This window comes from Hippocampus guttulatus, chromosome 16 (assembly GCF_054856545.1).
Source record: "Hippocampus guttulatus isolate MCC_2025c chromosome 16, RoL_Hgut_1.0, whole genome shotgun sequence".
Taxonomy (NCBI): domain Eukaryota; kingdom Metazoa; phylum Chordata; class Actinopteri; order Syngnathiformes; family Syngnathidae; genus Hippocampus; species Hippocampus guttulatus.
This window is the reverse complement of record NC_141276.1, coordinates 14318424-14339482: the sequence shown is the minus strand read 5'-3', so window position 1 is coordinate 14339482 and position 21059 is coordinate 14318424. Positions and strand designations below refer to the sequence as shown.

The window sequence follows — 21059 nt, the reverse complement described above, 5'->3', positions numbered from 1 at the left end:
TATATACAGCCAATGGAAAAAAAACATTACAACAGGTTGGTCTATAGGAGATTGTATTAAATCAAGTTTCTTCATGAAAGATTGGAAGGTTACAAAGTTCGAGACACAACCTTACGTTATCATCATCTGATGTGTAATCAAGCAAGGGTTTAATTTACATCATGTAAGAAATTATTTACAAGTGCAATTAAGGTAAATGTAATCAATTTCATTCTCACCACAATAACTTAATTCTACCAACATAATGTATTTCTAACCACAAAAGTTTGTACTTCTTATCTCAATACTACAGAAGGCCCTGGCTCAGAGGACTTCAGTGTGACTTTATCTATCTGGTACTTTTCTTTGATATACATTTAACAGTTGGCAAGGTATGTAGAGCAAAAAGTTTGCCAGGTGAGACTGGCATCTCAAAAAAAGCATCTTAATCTCACCAAATTCCAATTGGTATTGACAAACTGTCAATTGATCATCACCAATTAAACAAGATTTCCAAAAATGCCCTTTCCCACATTGAAAATTTGATATTGAATAATAATTAAAACATTTGCAGAATGTAATATTTTCTACCAGCTTTTTTGTGAAGTATAATTTCCAAATGGACATGACGTTAAAATATCTTGCATCGTTGAGGTCAACATCCCCTTAGGATAGAATACAAGGGGTGTCACAAAAGTTCCCTGACAAGTAACACAAAAGATCTATTTGAAACTACAAGTTTTCCTTTTCAATGTTGGCCAGATGATCAACTGGTACATTTACAAAGAGATCCTGTCGTTTGCCAAGTGAGAGGTGTGGCAAGACAACTCATGGTTGCTTCACCATGACAACGTGCCTTCCATGAGAAAATGAAACCATGGCAGAGAAAACTGGGAAAGTGTATTAGTTCTTCTCATTTACTTTAGTACATTTTGCAAATCAGATATTAAATTGCCAAAAGTACTTGTTCACTCTTATCACTGTGTCACTTGTGCACATCAAAAAAAGGAAAATTTTCTTTTTTTTTAATGTTTTCAAATGCTTTACTACATCCATGCAGTTCATGTACAATTCACCGAGGATGATCAAGAAATGTACAAAAGTGATTCAGAAAAACTTGAGAGCCCATGGGAATTACCTCGAAAGGGAAAACTTGTAGTTTAAATTCCACCTTCTGTGGCACCAGTCCATGAACTTTTCTCACGCACCTTGTATATTCTCTTTTTAGTTCCCATATCATGATCCATGACTATGACATGTGGTAAAATGTTAAGTACTTTGAAAGTACTTTTGAAAAAAGAAAAAAAACCTGTAAATGCAAAAACATATTCTTGTGTTTATGATGAAAATATAAATGCTTTGGAGGGTCGTGTAGCAATTAAGTTTTTGCTTCAGTGTGGCTATGGCTGCAATGTGGTTGCATATATTTTGAAGTTAGATTTTTAAAATAATCCTTTCCTGATCCTCCCACCAAAATACTATATTCTGGTAAAATATACACACAATTTTTATCATTTTCTATGCTATAGCATTATTTGTAATTTGTGTCTCAATTAGATTTGCATAGACAAAGCAAAGGTAGTTGACATTTATATGTATTGTGTGAATGGAGTTAGTGTTGTGCAATTGTGTGTGTCCAAAATCATCATGCATGCGGTCAGGCTTTTCTGCATTACAATCACAGCAGTGCACCATGAAGCGGAACTGTTCAATACGCTGTATGCCATTTGTGTAGCTCTTTCCTCATGCAAATTAATTAGCATCCCTACCACAATCAAGCCTTTATGACCTTGGCATTTCCCACAGAGCTGAAAGAATCGGCATCTACAATAAGTGAGGTCTTCAAGGAGACTCAAAAACTGTTTAAAAATTCGTCTAAATTTATGGATAGTTAACCTAGTGCAATGAATGTTTTTCTTAAACATCCCAAAATAAGCAACGACCACTCAATCCACTGCACCCACGACAAAACGTTTGACCAGCATGTGCTGTTTTGGTGGATGCGACTATGTGATTGAATGTAATGCAAGATCTTATCTATCTCGTCACTGATGGTGCTGCCGTTCACTTAGATCACAGATGTCAAACTCCGGTTCTTGAGGGCCACTATCCTGCATGTTTTAGATGTTTTCCTCCTCCAACACACCTGATTCAAATGATCAGGATCGTTATCAGGCTCCTGCAGCGCATCATGATCTGATCATTTGAATCAAGTGTGTTGGAGGAGGGAAATATCTCAAACCTTCAAAATAGTGGCCCTCGAGCACCAGAGTTTACCATCTGTGACTTGGGACTGTTACCCTTAAGGGATGGTGTAAATGTGAGTGTGAATAGTCCTTTTGTTTACATCAGTCATTTGTTAATTTATGTTCATTTTCTGTTGTTGGTCCCTCTCTCTGGAATGACCTCCCACTGAATATTCGGCAAGCCTCCTCGCTGCCCATCTTTAAAACCCACCTCAAAACTCACTTGTATTCTTTGGCATTTGACTCAGCATGACGTAGATTTGTTCTTGGTTTTGCTGTTCGGTCGGTGCTTTCTACCATCTTTGTTACAGATTTGCTTCACTGTTTGTTGTGTATGTTAATTGCTCCACGTACAGCACTTTGTATGCAGCGATGGCTGTTTGAAAGTGCTCTATAAATACAGTTGAGTTGAGAGTTATGTGTCCTGTGACTGACTTGTGACCAGGGTGTTCTGTGCCCATCGCTTTAAGTCCTGATCTTGGACCATCTTGATAGGTCAAACAAAAATGTGTGTAAATACAATGTAAACTACAGCCATTGGTATAAGTGGAAGTGATTAGAAAAAAAGCATCACAGTGTTACAATGTTCGCTGATATCCTTTCCAACCTCATTGGACAGACACTCTTGAGAGAAACAATTAGACCATACTAATTCGGCAACTTTACTCTTTCATACCAGCATAAATGCATAATTTACGTATAAAACGTCTTGTTAATGAGTTAGGCTGGTACCATTATGATGGCTGGCCCTCTTGGCCTTCAAGCTTCCTCTCCTCCAAGAATGCTTTGTCCTCCACCTGGCCATGCTGTTTCTGCTGAGACGAGTCCTGAATTTCTTCTGGAATGCACTGACATGCAGAGTCAACCTCTGGTACACTTAAAGAGGGTGAGTGGATGCTGGTTGCCCCCTCAGCTTGTCCAATTGAGCTGGATTCACTCAAGGAGTCAGAGCCTGCACCTGAGCGCCGAAATAACTTCTGACCTGTGATGGAAAAGAGCTTTATTGGATCGTGATGCATTGGAAAGAACAAAACATATCCAACAAGACACGTGCAAGTGATGTTGCGCATCACAAAGCACTGTTTGTCTTCAGTAGTTTTGTACAGTGCTACCTTGCAGTCTCTCCAATGATGAGGTGGAAGAATCTTTCAAGGGAGGCCTGCCTGACTGGGCCTTGGTAGAGTAGGTCACCTCTGTGGAGTCCAAGGAACCTATGAATAATAATATAGTGAGAATAAATAAGAACCCTATTAAGCAGGGGTGGGCATTACATCAGTATTGACGGAAGCTCTGTCAGTCCGTCAATGACAGATGCCCGATTTTCTGACGAATAATGATGGATGACAAACTTTTGAAAAAAGAAAATATTTTATTTGGGATGGATTAAGCACTGAGATGATTTTTCCTCTGTGAGTGTAATAGTCACTAACCGGGGACTTTACTAACAATGGACCTGAACGATGGAGCAGAAGAAGAGAAAGAAGTAGAAGATGAACCAGAAGAGGAGCAGAAAGAAGAAGAAGAAGAAAAAACATTGATTGATTGTCATGGCAACTTGATTTTGGTTTTCAGAAGGACTGGGAAGCACACTTAGGGAACAATGTGAAATGGGATTCTGGTTATAGTTAACAAAATTCTGAAGTAAAACATTTTAGGAGTTAAAATAGTGGTAGGCTATGACTTTTTTTTGTAACAGATTGACGTTGTTTATGAACATACGAATCAAGTTTACTGAAGGGATTGATGACAAAACCACGGTTGCATGCCTAACTGATGCAGGACAGTTTCATTCGGCCTGAAATAATGCTGGACTGACTATGACGGACATGTACAGAGGCCGACGATAAATGACAGACTGGCAAAATTTAGTAAATTGCCCACCTCTGATATTAAGGATATACCACCGAATCCAGGGGTGTCAAACTCATTTCACATTGTGGCCACATACGGCCTCGGTAGATGTCAAGTGGGCCGGACCATTAAAATTATACCATACTCTGCTATAAATAACCAAAATAACATGTCTTTCCTTTGTTTTGGTCTAAAGAAGCACAAGAACATTAGGAAAATGTTGAAATTTAAGGAACATATCTTTTACAAAACATTTCATGAAGCACCTTCGATTTCCTTAGACAAATGTGCAATTTACTTTTATCATTCACATACAGTATATGTATTGCAACTGATCCCACTGATTGTACAAAGGTATAAAACTTTAACAAGTAATTGGTATTGAAAAATATAGGACTGCACTTTAAGGTGAAACGAGATGTATAACGAAAGTAATTTTTAAACCATTTAACATGTGCATATACAATCTAAATTTAATCCTTCCCTACAAATTAAGGAGAGTATCCACATGTTGTTGGTAGCGTCTGATGTTTTGGGTCTGTCTCAGTGACAGACTGAAACTGCTGTTGTCTTCTCTGATCAAAACAATGTTGTCTTCTACTCTGATCAAAACTGTTCCCCTAGCGGATATTCCATGGGTTGCACCTTATTAAATATATTAATTCCGTATCTTTTATGCATTTTTTTTCCACTTTTAAATTACCCCGCGGGCCTGATCTAACCTCCTTGGGGCTGGTTCCGGCCCGCGGGCCATATGTTTGACATCTCTGACCTAATCCTTCCCTCTCTTATGAGGGTCGAGGGCATGCTGTAGCCTACCCCAGCTGTCTTCAAGCAGTACACCCTGAAGTGGTTCCCAGCCAAACACAGACCATCGACCACTACACAACAGGATCTTACAAGATTTAATGTTCTATCAGTGTAATGTCTCTTCAACTTTATCCTAGCTGCAGCCCTGGCCTTGTCTATTTACTTATCTGCATATGGCTTTTATCCCTGGAAATTCAACTTAAAACAGTGCGAGCAAATAAAACCATGTGAAATAGAAAATGTATTGTGGGCTATATGTGAGCATTTAAATCGTTTATGAGGACAAAAAAACAACAACAAGACAGAAGCTCTGTTGACAAACTGATATTGAAAATACACATGCGTATACAAACCTGCCGCCAGGCTGAAGGTCCTCCCTTTAATTGAAGTTTGTACAGGAGAGAACCAGTTTAGAACAGAGCCAACCAAAGGAAGCTGTCTCAACATGCCCTTAAAAAAACCAAACAAACAAAAATCAGACAATTGTTTTCTTCACACTAGTAGTAGCATTTCTCCTTTTTGGGAAAGCTTAATTACTACCGCTATAAGTCATTCTGATTCTAAAATAAATCAAATGTCTATGTTTGTAGGTTGCACTTCATGCAACCCAAATTTACTTACCTCTTCCATGAGTTTCTCATCATTGGCTTTTAAGAGCTCCAGTTCTGCCTCCCGAATGCCTTTCCTCACCACCTCCGTCATGTTCTCCAGTAGCTACATTGGAAACAACTCTATTTAGAATGGTACTACAACAACAGATGGAAATGTTGAATCGATTACAAATTAAGTATACTTTTGCTGTACTACAGTTTAACTACTTTAAAAAAATTATTTTCCAATATTCATTAGGTTTCAATCTAACACCATATTCCAGCAATAACTTCATTCAATAAATAAAGCAACTGCCGACATTCCAAATTTAAAACATGAAGATAAAATGATCAGAGACAGAGTTCTTAAAGCAGTGAATCATGATATCAATAAGCTGCAGACATTTTCTGACTTGCATCAAGGCCTGGCTTTACATTTAAGAAAGCTTTTAAAAACGTTAAATGTAAACCTCTGAACCTTCCTGACTCATTTGACCCATTTTTAATATGGTTCAAGGTTTGAAACAGCAATAGCAGGCTCTTTCACACAAAACTGCTGGTGGTTTATTAATATAAACTGCAGTGCAGCGCCACAGAGCATTATAAGAATTTTTCAGCTTAGGCATGCTTCTTAGACAGGCCAAATTGGGATCTGTTTTGTGTATTTTTTCATGAGCAGCTGTACAGAGTCAAACTGGGAGGTTAGCTTAGATTTTGGTTTCTTTACATATAATGAGAGGAACACTCTGAAAACCCTTTTCAATTTCACAAATTTCTGGTCATAAAATGTGGTCTGCTAAAACGATCCATCATTTTCATATTTTTATAGAGCATAACAAACATTCATAGAACAGAGAAGAAAAACTAAGTGAACCCTCGGATTTCAACTGGTTGACCCCTCTGGCAGAAAAAAAACCTCAACCTTTCCTGTAGTTGCTGATCGAATTTGCAAAACCAACCATCAGGCTGATTTTTGGACCACTCATGATGTGATTCATGGTAAGTCTGGTGTGAATAGCTTTCTTGAGGTCATCCCACAGAATCTTAAGTGGGTTAAGATCACAACTTTGACTTGATTTCCAGAACATGCATTTTCTTCTGAAACCATTTGTTGTTGATTTGCTTCCATGGTTTAGATCATTGTACTGGTGTAACAACTCTCTCTTTTCAGCTTTAACTGTTGAGACAGATGGCCTCAAGTTCTTCTGCAAAATGTCTTGACAAATTTGTGAATTCATTTTTCCAGCGATGAGGGCATGCTGTCCAGGCACTGAAGAGCAAAGCACACCCTTTCCACAATGCACGCTCCACCATGTTTCATATTTGGGATAAGGTTTTGACATTGGTGTGGTGTGCCAGTATTTTTCCACATGATAGTGTGTTTCTTTCCCAAATCATTCAATTTAGTTTTAATCTGCCCACAGGACAGTCTGACAGGAGTGCCGTGGAAAATCCAAATGCTCGTCAGAAAACAAACAAATGTGGTAATGTAGCAACAGCTTCCTCCTTGGTGTGAACCCCAATCTTGTTTGATGTTTTACATATGGCATATTCATCAACAGCTGTTGGCATGTGCCAGCTTTGTACAAGTTTATGCACAAAATCCTGACCTCAACCCAATCGAGATGGTGTGGCTGGAGCTCAAGAGAGCTATTCACACCAGACATATCCCAGCAATCTTACTTAGGTGCAACAGTTCTGGAAAGAAGAATGGTTCAAAATTAATTCTGATCAATGTGCAATTACAAGGAATGTTTATTTGAGGTGTTTCTGCCTAAGGAGCATTAACTTTTCCCTTTCAGGTTATTTTAAACAGAATTAAGAATACATCATATATATATATATATATACACACACACACACACACACACACATAGAGTATGCATGTTTGCATTTACCTTGTGCAGCTTCAATTATTGATTATGCAAACACAACAATGGCCACCTGTAAAATTAGTTGCAAGGGGGAATAAATAAATTGGAGTTCAGCTGTAGCTGTCCAAATTGTTCATTATTGCACCCTGTCCAGGGATGGGTATTGATAAGATTTGTATGGCTCAGATTTCATTAGATTCTTTTTAAGGATTCAATTCTTCACTGAGTCGCTTATCATTACTTTTTTGGGGGGGAGTTGGGGGAGGGAGGTGAGGCTAAACATGTAAATCAACTTTATTTTTTGCCTTATCTGAAAGATACATTTCAAGTAAGCTGACAAACCCAACTGTGTGGTCTGAAGAGGTCCACATCCTTGGACTCCTTAATGGGGTCCCATGGGGTCCCCAGAATAAAATTTAAAAAAGGTATAAAACTAGACAGTATATGCATATTCCTCTGTAGAAATGCACAAAATACAACCTAAATTATCAAACGGTCCCAAGGAATTGAAACTCTGGGAGCAGGTTCTCAACAAGAACCAGTTTTCAATTCCCATCCTTAGCCTCCCTAGCCCTGTCTGTGCATCAAAAATATGGTTCCAAAAGATCAATTTCAAGTTCTGGAAAACTCAAAATTATTATTGTACTACCTGCAAACCTAATTCCAATGAAGTTGGGATGTTGTGATTAACATGAATAAAAACACAATATAGTGATTTGCAAATCATGTTCAACTAATTGATTGAATACACGACAAAGACAAGATATTTAATGTTCAAACTGATCAACCTCATTGTTTTTAGTAAATCATTAGCTTCAAATTTTATGGCTTCAACACATTCCAAAAAAGACGCAACAGGTGGCAAAAAAAACACTCAACGTTGACAAATGCTCATCGAACACCTGTTTGGAACATCCCACAGGCGTACAGGCTAACTGGGAAAATGTGGGTGCCATGATTGGGGATAAAAGGAGATTCCCTGAATTGCTCAGTCATTCACAAGCAAAGATGGGGCGAGGTTCACCACTTTGTGAACAAGTGCATGAGAAAATAGTCAAACAGATTATGGCCAATGTTCGTCAATATACAATTGCAAGGAATTAAAGGATTTCATCATCGATGGTCAATAATATCAAAAGATTCAGCAGAAACCACTGCATGTAAACGGCAAGGCCGAAAACCAACACTGAATGTCTGTGACCTTCGATCACTCAGGCAACACTGAATCAAAAACCAACATTAATGTGTAAAGGACATCACCACGTGGGCTCAGGAACACTGCAGAAAACCAATGTCAGTAAATACAGTTCGACACTACATCCATAAGTGCAACTTAAAACTATACTATGCAAAGCAAAAGCCATTAATCATCGACACCCAGAAATGCCGCCGGCTTCTCTGGGCCAGAGCTCATCTAAGATGGACTGATGCAAAGTGGAAAAAAATGTTTGTGGTCTGACAAGTCAACTTTTCAAACTGTTTATGGAAATTGTGGGCAGCATGTCCTCCAGGCCAATGAGGAAAGGAATCACCAGGTATGTTTGGGACGCAAAGTTCAAAAGCCAGCATCTCTGAGGCGGGGCTATGGTAGTGCCAATGGCATAGGTAACTCACACATCTGTGAAGGCATCATTAATGCAGAAAAATACATCTTTTTCATGGACACCCTCACTTATTTCATCAAGACAATGCCAAATTTTGCACGTTACATACAACAGTGTGGCTTCGTAGTAAAAGAGTGTGTGTACTAGGCTGGCCTGCCTTCAGTCCACACCTGTTTCCCATTGAAAATGTGTGGCGCATTATGAAGCATACAATGACAACAGATACCCCGGACTGTTGGACACCAAGAATGGGAAAAAAATGTCGACCTACAACACAGTGGTAAACCTTGTCCCGGCTTTTTTGGAACATGTTGCAGCCATAAAATAAGTTAATACTTATTTCCTAAAAACAATCAAGTTTATCAGTTCGAACATTAAATATCTTGTCTTTGTCATGTATTCAATTAAATATAGCTTGAACCTCATTTGCAAATCACTGTATGCATTTTATGTTTACATAACATGCCAACTTCATTGGAATTAGGTTTGTGCATTGGCCGTTGCACTTTTAATGACACTGCTAATAATATACTCATAACCTCCTGACTACCAGGAAAAAAATGTTGTCCAATCACATTTATTTTGAAATTCCCCAATCTATGTGAAGTAATTGGACTACTCCAAAAGAAATTTTTGAAATCCCACTACATTTTTCAAACAGGCTCAAATACACTTAAAACAACTCAAACAAAACTTTAACGTGTTCATAAGAGTCTTATAATTAAAATGCCAACAGCATTTCAAGACAAAATGTGTTTGATAAAAAGTATTACTTTTCCCCTTCCCATAAAAAGTGCTTGCATTGAGGGAAGCCATTTTCTTACTTTTTCTAACCCCTACAAATTTGGTATCATTGGAAAGCACTGAATGTCCTCTTTAGAGTAACAAAAGGAGTTAATGCGATTGGAGGCACTGGGTGGGAGGTATTTAGGTTCACAAATGTCCTCTACAGAGGACAAATTTGAACTACTGGTAGTCAGGAGGATATGACAGAATGAACAGATGAAAATAACAGAATGCAAATTACTCTTCCATTCTCTTCAATGTCGCGGCCTAGCGTCACTATTGTTTCCACGAGCTCTGAAACATCAACGTCATCAGCCACCATGCTTATAAAGATGCAGTCCTCCTCTTTGGCAAACTCTGGGCCTAGGAAATAAATATATAAAAGGGAAAGTTTTAATTGCGAATCAATTAAGCTATTTTCATTTTACTGATATGAAAAAATGAAGGGGTACAAACCAGTGGAGAAGATTATGTCAGTATCTAGCTCTTGTAGTTGCTTCAGCAGTTCAGCGTTTATTTTCTTGATTTCCTGTGTTCTCCTGATATCATCAATTCCAATTCCCTCCACCTGAGGCTCATAACTGAGTAGCATGTGAAGAAAAAGCAGGCATGGTTGAAAAAGGAGATAGTGTATTCGTTAAAATTTGAATAATTTATTTCAAAGCAAAACCTTTCAACTGCTCAGCCATAGGTGAGAATACATCTGAGTCCATTCATCCATCCATTATCTGAACCGCCTTATCCTCATTATAGCTTCATTTAATATTCATCGTGCAATTTGCTACTAAAATATCTGACAAATGTAAAATATGATTTGAAAAATGTTTGATCTAGCAGACTATGATTATGGTTTGGGATGGACATCAATAATTGAGAACCGAGGGGACCTGGAGTAATAATGTGGTTGTCTTGGATTCATTCAAATTTGTTAATGTCTGTGCTAAATTTCGATGCCGAGCTGCACGAAAGCACCATCAATAGAAAATGTGTGAATGTGATGCGCAGCTCCATCTCCGCCCCCGGAGCCACATTGTGGGCGCTTGGCAGTTCGGCAGGGGCCTATCGAGCTTCCATGTCTGAGGCCGTTCACGCCGCCCTCTCCCCACCAAATCCGCTTTACACGAACACAGAACGACCAGTATTGTGCATGCTATATTTAACAGCACACATGTCGAATAACTAAGCACGAAATGTGTGCAAGGATCAAGTTTGCGAGCTGCGGACACGACTCAGCAGAGATCAAAAGTGCAAATACAGTAAATAGACAAACAAACAAATAAATAAAGACCTTTCTTCATAAAATGATATAGTGCAAAGGAGGGTACAATTCAAACAACACCGGATTCATGGAATAGGGTTGATTGCGTGTGCCGTGACTTTCCTGTGGTGCCTTCAGCTCCGACCCCTCAGCCTGGCACCACACCGGTCAGAATTGGGTCACTAAACCAGTACAATACCTCTTATGCCTACAAGATAAACTGGAACTAAACAGGCGGGTCAAAACAAATGCAAATGGACAGCTAATATTTAGCTTAGCATACACAGTACATGCATATATGCACATCTATGGCATATGTTTTTGTAGACTGCTTAGATTAGATACATTTTCCTTGCGTTCCCCTCAAATACATCTTTTGTGTTTGTCATTTATTTTTCTTGCAAAAGATTTTTTTTCGATTGAAAAACAACACTAAATAAATGGGCACTCAGTCGTATTATTGTATTTTGATGAATTTTTCCAATATAAAACCCTTCATCCATCCATCCATTTTCCGATCCGCTTTATCCTCACAAGGGTCGCGGGGGATGCTGGAGCCTATCCCAGCTGTCTTCAGGCAGTAGGCGGGGGACACCCTGAACCGGTTGCCAGCCGATCGCAGGGCACACAGAGACGAACAACCATCCGCGCTCACCCTCACACCAAGGGACAATTTAGAGTGTTCAATCAGCCTGCTATGCATGTTTGTGGGATGTGGGAGGAAACCGGAGTACCTGGAGAAAACCCACGCAGGCTCGGGGAGAACATGCAAACTCCACACAGGGAGGCCGGAGCTGGAATTGAACCCGGTACCTCTGCACTGCGAGGTCGACGCCCAATATAAAACCCACTTGTGAAAATTTCAGGTGCATAGGTTTGATAACGTACCAGTTAGAGAAATTCATAGCGAAGTTTCTGAACAGTTAAAAAAACATGACATTAAAACAATATATATATATCACTGGCTAGCTCCTTCATTTAAACCACGCAAATTAAGAATCGGAATTGACAACGCTGAGGAACCAGAATCGAATTGAGGAGCCGGACTTGGATCCGAAATTGTCCAAATTCTAACAATGCCAACTTTAGTTAAGGTAATGAAATTAAATTCGAGTCACTCATTTACATTTGCTCATTTCTTTCCTCAGAATACTTCATGTTGACTATCAGAACATCTGACTGTAAGGTTGCTGTGTTAATCTACCTGCTAAACGGTGCTCTGGATTGATATGGAATAGTGTAATTTTTTGGACAGGAACCAAGCAATACATACATTATCAGCTGATACTGTACACCAATGTTACTTTATGAACCAATCAAAATGAAGTATTTGCAAAAACCATGGTATAACACTGTACCGTAAATTCCGGGCTACAGACCGCACCTGTTTAAGAGCCGCATGCTCAGATTTATGAAGAAAAATCAATTTTGTAATTATATGCGCCGCACCATATTATAAACCGCTGGCCAATGAGTAGGCGGGGGTTTGCTTCTGCGTCCTTGCCGCCTGGACCGCGTCCGCGTGAGGACGCGGACGCGGTCCCCCGCAGAAAAAAACGCAACAATTTCTTAAGGTTAAAATATTCTCCATATTTTTATGAGCATGATAAATGCATTTGCACAACGAAATTACGCTGAAACACATAAGAGGCCAGACAAAGAGAGATCTTGATGCGCATTTGCGTAATTATGAGGAGAAATACTGCAGCCCTCTAGGCTTTAAATAGAATAATGCAAATCATATAAATGGGAAAAGATAGATGAAATTATTTCTCTAGTCAGCCGCTTAAAAATGATCATCGTTAGCAGCTTTAGGCCCGATGCTGCGCAGCTCAAAACACAGGTAAAATGTGTTCTCTCGTGGCCGCTTGTTTTCAGTATGACGGAGGAGTCACCTTTTTTATTTACAGTCCGAGTGAGGGGCAAATCAAATGTGCATGGGTCTTTTTGGTTGTTTTTTTACACTGGCTCAGTTCTTCTTGCCGGAGCCTCCACCTTCGCACCATCGACTCGTCTATGTCAACATTACGGGCAGCAGCTCGATTTCCCTCTTTAACTGCCAGAGTGATCACTTTTAGTTTAAAAGCTGCATCATATGCTTTTCGTCTGGTATTCTCCATGTTGATCAGGGTTAGAAGAAAGACTGAAATAAGGAAAGTTGTGATTACCGGTAATCATACAATTTCATTGGACCCCTGTGTAATCCCAGTTGTGATTAGTCATACAATCTCATTGGACCTCAGTGAACTACTCATTCATTTTATTGGTCCATGTTTTTCCCGCGCTGGAAAAAAAATAATTAAAAAGCCGCTTCATATTACACGCCGCAGTGTTGAAAGTGTGGGAAAAAAGTAGCGGCTTGTAATCCGGACTTTACGGTATGTTCTTGCGCAAAAACTGTAGCTACGCTTCAAGCACCTTTAAAAAAATGTCCTGCATTACGCCTTACCGGACGGCTCCGAGGCCTGGCCAGCTAAGCTCTTCTACGTATCTGAGGTAGGGTGAGTGTTGGTGAGTCTCCTCTTTGAAGTCCTGTCTGAAGGACATTGTGGAGGTCATCAAAGGAACAAGCTCCAACAACTTCTGAACCAGATTGTCAACATCCTCAGGTTGAGATCCTAAATCTGTACAAGAACAAGAATTGCATAATTGGCACACTAAGTTGATTTGTGTAAATATAAAATGAACACGAACGACGATCCTCTAAAAACACCCCTTTAATGTGGTATTTTTTAAACCTCACGACAAACACTGTCATGCTAACCCACAACCAATAAAAAAAAAAAACACATTGAGCCATGCCAGGGTGCGTATGTGCAATTCTATTACCTGCAGCTGTTAGTAGCGGGCTAAACCGAACACAGGTGCCTTCATCTTCAAGCTCCACAACATCGACCCCACTGGCAGGAACCATCTGGGCAAGCTGCTTGCCAAGCTACAATTAAAAAATAAATAAATAAAATAAAAAATATTTTTAAAAAACCCTCATATAATTAACCATAATGTGAGCGACAAACCGACAGAAGAAAATTGTCATTTATGAGTTAGCAATGAACATGTTCTTTATTTGACAGCAATAATACCTTAGGATTGGGAGCTCATATGATTTGCACGTGGGAAAGTGCGATACAAAAAACTATTACACCTACATTTGACCATTGCTATTTAGACATAATGAGGCCTGGAAGTTGTGCAGGACACTAATTGAAAAAAAAATTTTAATAAATGACAACTATTTATATTTATCATGTAGTTTCTAAAAAAAAGAAAAATTACATTAAATATCTTTGTCCTGCATTCAATTAAATCATCAAATTCTGGTTTTATTTGTTTCCCACAACTTCCCAACTGCATAGGAATTGAGTGTCGAGAACGTGATCATGGGCAGAGCTTTATAGTAATAAAGTGTTGTTTATTGATATGTATGTCCTTCCTGATCCTTGTGACAAATCATTAACATGTGTGTTGTCACATAAATGACTATCAATTATTAATAAAAACACAATAATAACATTCATAATTTGAGATAATTTCTTATTTTAGAAATGGGGCGTATCAAACTGGTAGCCCTTTGCCTTAATCAGTACCCAAGAAGGAGCGCTCAACTTCAATAGGTTGGTGACCTGTGTGTCATGCTCTTACTCAATAATGAAAACAAATAACAATAAAACACAGCAAATCACATACCCATCTATTGATTGCATCGAGTACCTCCTTCTCCCCAGCACAGTAAGCATCCACTGAACCACTGCTGGATGCTACCAAATAGGACAGAGGGATTTCAATTTGTTTACCACAGTATACACGCCCCTCAAAAAGAAATAGAGAAGTGACTAGTTTTGCTGTATATGTTTGGATTTGTGATGAACATTAGACAAAAGTATATATTTCTAGGTTTTTGCATCTGGATTTAGTATCTTGAAAGATAGTACAGCATTGTTTATAACAAAACACCCCAATTCTTTGAAAGAAAATGCCAATCCCGCCCTCTAAAAGTTGCTGTTGAATGATTGATTTTCCATCTTTTCTCAGGTTAACGACGACTTGTTTTTTAGCCCAAAATAACTGGTTATACCTCTAAAATAAATGTCTTCTTCAAATGCAAAGGCCAAGTCTGAGACTAAGCATGGACATTTCGCACTATTTATTGTTGAAATAATAATTGTAATTGTACATACCTGGGTGACAAAACAAACATGTCAGTCACACGATCCTAAAGTTTTACTAGCATAAAAATGGACAAGTTCAAACAATTGATTATCAGATAGAGAAAATACGAACTGAAATGTTGATTGCTTGTCTCATACTATATTTATAATCAAACATTTTTTTCCAGTCTACAGCAGTCATGAAGAAATTGGCCTCATTGTTCGTATTCTTTTGGAGGGGAGTGCATGATGAAACATTTTTAGAATGTATCAACATGGACATGGCAACAGTAACTATTGACAATTGTTGGGAATAATGATAGAACAAAATGCGAAGCAGGAATTAATACTTGGACCATGTTTTTAAACAAAAATCATTAGGCCAATAATTCTGCCGATTATTGGCGTTGATATTCTACCTTTTTCCAAATAGATTTTTTTACTAGGAATTCTTGTACTTTTTGTTTTTGTTTGAAATTAAAACAGAAATAGGTGACAGTCATTTTGGAATACGAATGTGTATATTTAAAAAACCTTTAGCGAGCAATTAACGTGTTTGACTGTTCATTTAACTCAGGACATGCCAATGACCGTGGAAGCTGCCTGTACTTTCATTTTAAAACAAAGCTGTCTGTTGTTTATATGTCAAAAATTAAGAACAACACTCAACATGTTTAACTTGCTTAATCACATTTCAACAAAGTTAAAAGTTGGGGGGGAGGGTTCCCATTTAATTTTTATGCCAACATTGTTCTTGATACTGCAAATGAATATTACCTGTAAATATCGGTTATCTGCCTCCTAAACAACTAGTAATCGGCATCGGCCTGAAACCCCCCCCCCCTCCCTGCAAAAAAAGACCCATATAGTCACTTACTATTTTATTTAACTTAAAATAAGGATATCCTTGCTGCTCTGTGTTTTTGTTAATGGAAAAGTTGTTTTCTTAATGACATTTGTAGACAACATATTAGACGATGACACCACTTACCTGCAGTAATTTCCTGAGAATACTTGAGCAGCACCACAGGAGAGTGGAGTTCATCCTCCACCTATTAAGCGACAAAGAGACAGTCATCTGAGATTTAGTGACAGTGATGGTCATACTTCAATTTGACCACTGTATGGTATGTAAAATAATGACCAGTTTACAGGATGGAATAGAATCAGCGTCAAAGGTTTTTTTTGTTTGTTTTTTTAAAGATAGGGATACAAACTGTCAGGGAGGGTTGTTTTTTGTTTGTTTAATAGCTATACAAACTGTCCATTGTTGGCTAAAAGAAGCAGCCCAACGACACAGCAACTTTATCTTGGGGGAAAATCACAGGACGGACGAATCGTTAATGCATTCAATACTCCCCTCCACAAAAAAAAAACATTGGTGATTGCCTATTTTTTATGAGCTCGTGATCAACGTTGTCAAGTTTTAGATGAACATTTGAATCAAACCATCAAGTGCTTGACTCAGTAACAAGACACACAACTACCCAGGGTGTGTCTCCCTGGATTAGCTACATCACCAACAGCCTTGCTGACATTGACATTGCAAATGAGAATTCTCCCTTTCAAGTGATAATGGTCATTGCATAGTGTTGTCAGGAGGGAACGTATGGATCACACATCCCATCTCCCTGTATCTGACGTACCAGCTTAGCGCTAAAATAGGAAGAGGCGAGTACAACATAGATGGTTTTACAATGGGAAGAGAAAAAAAACCCATCCAGTGTGCTATTGGCCAGAGTATGGCGCTTTTTTTAAAACTACAAACCCAATTCCAATGAAGTTGCACCATTGTGTTAAACAAATAAAAACAGAATTCACTGATTTGCAAATCATATTGAACCTATAGGGCGGCCTGGTGGTCCAGTGGTGAGTGCGTCGACCTCACAGTGCAGAGGTAACGTGTTCAATACCGGCTTCGGCCTCCCTGTATGGAGTTTGCATGTTCTCCCCGAGCCTGCGTGGGTTTCTCCGTGTACTCCCACATACCAAAAACATGCATGGCAGGTTGATTGGACACTCTAAATTGTCCCCTAGGTGTGAGTGTGAGCGTGGATGGTTGTTCATCTCTGTGTGCCCTGCGATTGGCTGGCAACCGGTTCAGGATGTACCCCGCCGATTGCCCGAAGACAGCTGGGATAGGCTCTAGCACCCCCCGCAACCCTTGTGAGGATAAGCGGATCGGGAAATGGATGGATGGATTCAACCTATATTTAATTGAATACACAACAAAGACAAGATATGTAATGCTCGAACTGAGGAAAATAATAATAATGTTTCACTTTTATAGCTAACACATTCCAACAATCCCACTCTGTGATGGATGGAATGGATGGATGTGAATGGACGTTTCTCGCTATATGTGCCCTGTGACTGATTGTCGACTAGTTCAGGGTGTAGTCTGCCTGTAGTCAGTTGGGATAGGCTCCAGCAACTTCCCGCAACCTCGATCAGGATGAGCGGTGTTGAAAATGGATGAATGTCCATTCCAAAAATAGAGACTCTGGAGAAATCACTGCATGTAAGCAACAAGGCTGAAAACCAACAGTGAATGACCGTGATCCTTTGTAAAACCTTTCTGTGGATTGATACGCCACGTCAAAGCACTGGTGTAGGCTTCATGCCGATACGTTTGAAAGAGAAGTGAAAATGGCTTTGTAAATTTTTCATTCGTTTCATTTGTTCTATGATGTCTTTTTTGGGAACTACAAGTGCTATGAGTAACCATCCACCCATTGATTTTCGAATCCACTTATCCTCACAATGGTCGCAGAGGTGCTGGAACCTACCATGCGCACTCACAATCACATGCAGGTATGGGGAGAACATGCAAACTCCACACAGGAAGGCCGGAGACGGAATTGAACCCTGTACCTCTGAACTGTGAGGCGGACATGCTAACCAGACGGTCACAGTGCCGCCCTACAAGTAACTAATCGAGCTGATTGGGTCATTCGGTTGTTCTTGTCAATCAGGATTGTGAATGTGGAGTTTGGGTGTGAGAGAGTTCTCCTAATATCCAACCTGTCTAGCTTGCGCATGTTGGTCATCATTTCCGTTTTAATCAAAGAGAAAATGTGAATTCACTTGGGCAGAATGTTGGCGGATTATATATTATCATGGTTGATTTAATTATTTTTTATTATTATTGTGAAGTTGAAGGTATTAAATTAAATATATTAAGTGGGAGTGGTAATAAAAGTAGTACTCAGAGAATGTTTAGAGATCAGCCATCTCGTTACCTCTGCGTCCCGCGTCCGAGACGCATAATTAACCCACGGGACGCACAGTTCCCAACAATGTGCGTTTTTGGGACGCAAGGAAATTTCTCATTCAAAACAAACAAACAAACAAACCAAAAAACTACGGCAAGCCTGAGGATTTCACAGTAACAATCGTTACGGTAACGTGTCGTTTCTGTGGCGTCATTTTCACGGTACCGAAAAATAGTTTAACTATAAAAGTCACCGCACACAGGTTGACTGTGTGATCAACGCAATTTTACTGCGCCTGTATGTGTGTTTGTGGTGTGGTGTCTGAGTGTGTTTCTTCTAATTTACTTTCGTTTTGTTTTGTTTTCAGTGTTGGGGGGGACGCAACAGATGACGTTATGTGCGCATGCGGGTTGCTATTTTAGTCCACAAACTGAGGAATCGCGCGGATGAAAGTTTGAGATGGCGGCGAAAAAAACTCACCAAGGTCTACTAATTACGATATTTAATAAATGGGAATGCTAGTCTGATTTTTCGTATGAATCGTCCAAAGGGCGTATCACCTGTAACGTATGCACAGAACACGAGAGCGAGATACGACGCGAGGCACGATTACGAGGCAAGTTGGTCATTAGATTTGTAGGCTAATCACTGTGAAAAATATTATGAAACAGTATTGGTTATTCTATAATTTACTGGTTGTAGCATGGTAACCTTATGAATAAAACATTCGTCACAAGGTGTAGTAATGTTAACTGTTGGTAGAACTCATGATGACGTGTGTTAAATTCTTTCGTCAAATTGATCGTAGATTACACATGCATCGTCTTGGGAAGAGGATGTCAAGCCACATCAATACTTACCTGTATTAATCATTACCAGTCAATTAATCTTTGCAGTGTGAGATTGGAAAAAATACTCTGATGATGCCACATGAGTACACCAGTTTTTGATCCATTTATTTTTTGGAATAAACCTGGAGTACACAGCTGCTGATGTAATGTTCATTGTTAATGCATAGTTTTCAAACATTGACCCTTGAAACATTATACTTTTGAGTTTCAGAATTCTTGATTATCAATATCAGTCAAAATAGAAAAATGGGGTCCCATGATGAACATTTACGGAACCCAACATTTTTTATCGTGGTTTCCCATTGGGTAATCAGACGGAACCGAAAAACGGTTACCATGAATTTCCGAAATCCTCAGGCCTGCTCCTGAATTATTTAAATTTTTGCAGCATTTGTTTATCATTGTATGTACATGTTGTTTGTGTTATTATCATATGCAATTGAATAAGTAGACCCTTTCAGAATTTGAAATTTGGGACTCTCTCAATGCATAATGGCACTCATACTTTTCTGAGCAGCGAGTCCCTGGGTCTCGCTGCCGGTAAACTGTAAAATTATCACTGAGGGATTACCGCTTTTTCTGCAGTCAGTGATTGACTTCTATGCAAAGTCATTTCTCAACTTGTCTTCCGTGCCATGTCATGCCTGTTGAGTGTTGATTTACTTCATATTAAGAAACTACTGCACAAAAACATTAATTCACAAATGTATATCATATGATTTTATTTTTTTTCTCAGTATAAATAACACGTACCCTGACTGTTCTACTCTTTGAATAAAAACACTTCATTCAAGCGTTAGGGAGTGCAAAGGGTTATGATGGAGGGGTGTTGCAAATCATGAGGACCTGCCAAGTGGTATGATAGCACTTGATAGCACATTTTATACATGTCCTTGGCTAGGCCTCAGTTTCAAAATCAGTCCTTGGTCCTTGGCCTTGGCCTCGGAAAATTTCTCAAGTCCTTGGCCTTGGCCTTGCCTCGGAAAATTTTCCAAGTCCTTGGCCTTGGCCTCGGCCTCGGAGGCAAGTCCTTGGCCTTGGCCTCGGGTTGCCGGTCCTTGGACACAACACTGATATATACACACACATATATATATATATATGTGTTTTTTTTCATTCAACACACAACAGAAGTGATGTTGACAAGTCAAATCTGGATGAATAAAAACATCAAGTCATGGACCCCCACTCTTTGCAGGGAATAGGAACCGGGCTGACCCTCGTATAGGGAAAATCCGATAATCAATGTCATTTGTGACCATTGAAATGCAATGTGGGGGTGGTGGGATAGGGATTAAACGTATAAATGCTGATAAACTTCCAATACGAAAAATAGGCATTCCCTTCACAAGAAGACCCAATCCCTCTCACAAATCCCACCCCAGATTTTCTGAATATATTGAACAAATGTAGAAATAAATCCACAGGTGCTGAACTGCGAGTGTGCGGGGTTCCGCTGTATATAAAATACGGACCTCCTCTAGTTTCTTGGAGGCCGTGGCCATGTCTGGTATCAACCAAAACGAGAGCCTGTTGTGTGGCTGTTCGTTTAGCAGTTAATTTTGATGATTTGTTTAAACCTTGGAGTGCATTCAAAATTACTGGGGAGGGAGCGCACACTGCCTCTCTGAACAAGTGTACTTTATTTTCTTCATACACACAATCAGACAATGATGGTGTTTGCTGGAATGTATGTAATGGAAGTAAAGTTAAGGCTCATTCAGACCTAGGCGCAACAAATTGGGATCCGTATCATTGGCAGTTCTAACTGGTGAAATAAATTGTCTAATGGTGCTGGCACATCACAGATTTTAAATTAAAGACATGATGAGATGTCACAGGGCTGA

The 21059-nt window shown here is 39.3% G+C and overlaps 1 protein-coding gene across 4 annotated transcripts in view; it reads right to left on the bottom strand.

Annotated features, from left to right (window-relative positions):
* pdxdc1 (pyridoxal-dependent decarboxylase domain containing 1) overlaps positions 1–21059 on the bottom strand; it is a 41406-nt gene that overhangs the window by 2800 nt on the left and 17547 nt on the right. For 3 of the 4 annotated variants that reach the window (XM_086133548.1, XM_086133546.1, XM_086133549.1), the window contains 10 exons: positions 16138–16198; positions 14686–14756; positions 13828–13933; positions 13448–13622; positions 10197–10321; positions 9982–10103; positions 5508–5600; positions 5240–5336; positions 3338–3436; positions 37–3207 (listed from right to left, as the gene is read on the bottom strand). In XM_086133548.1, coding sequence (XP_085989674.1) covers positions 2960–3207; positions 3338–3436; positions 5240–5336; positions 5508–5600; positions 9982–10103; positions 10197–10321; positions 13448–13622; positions 13828–13933; positions 14686–14756; positions 16138–16198 — 1197 coding nt within the window. In that variant the 3' untranslated portion in view covers positions 37–2959. Of the gene's footprint in view, positions 1–36; positions 3208–3337; positions 3437–5239; positions 5337–5507; positions 5601–9981; positions 10104–10196; positions 10322–13447; positions 13623–13827; positions 13934–14685; positions 14757–16137; positions 16199–21059 lie in introns of those variants that run through there. The other variant, XM_086133547.1, reaches the window with a different exon arrangement.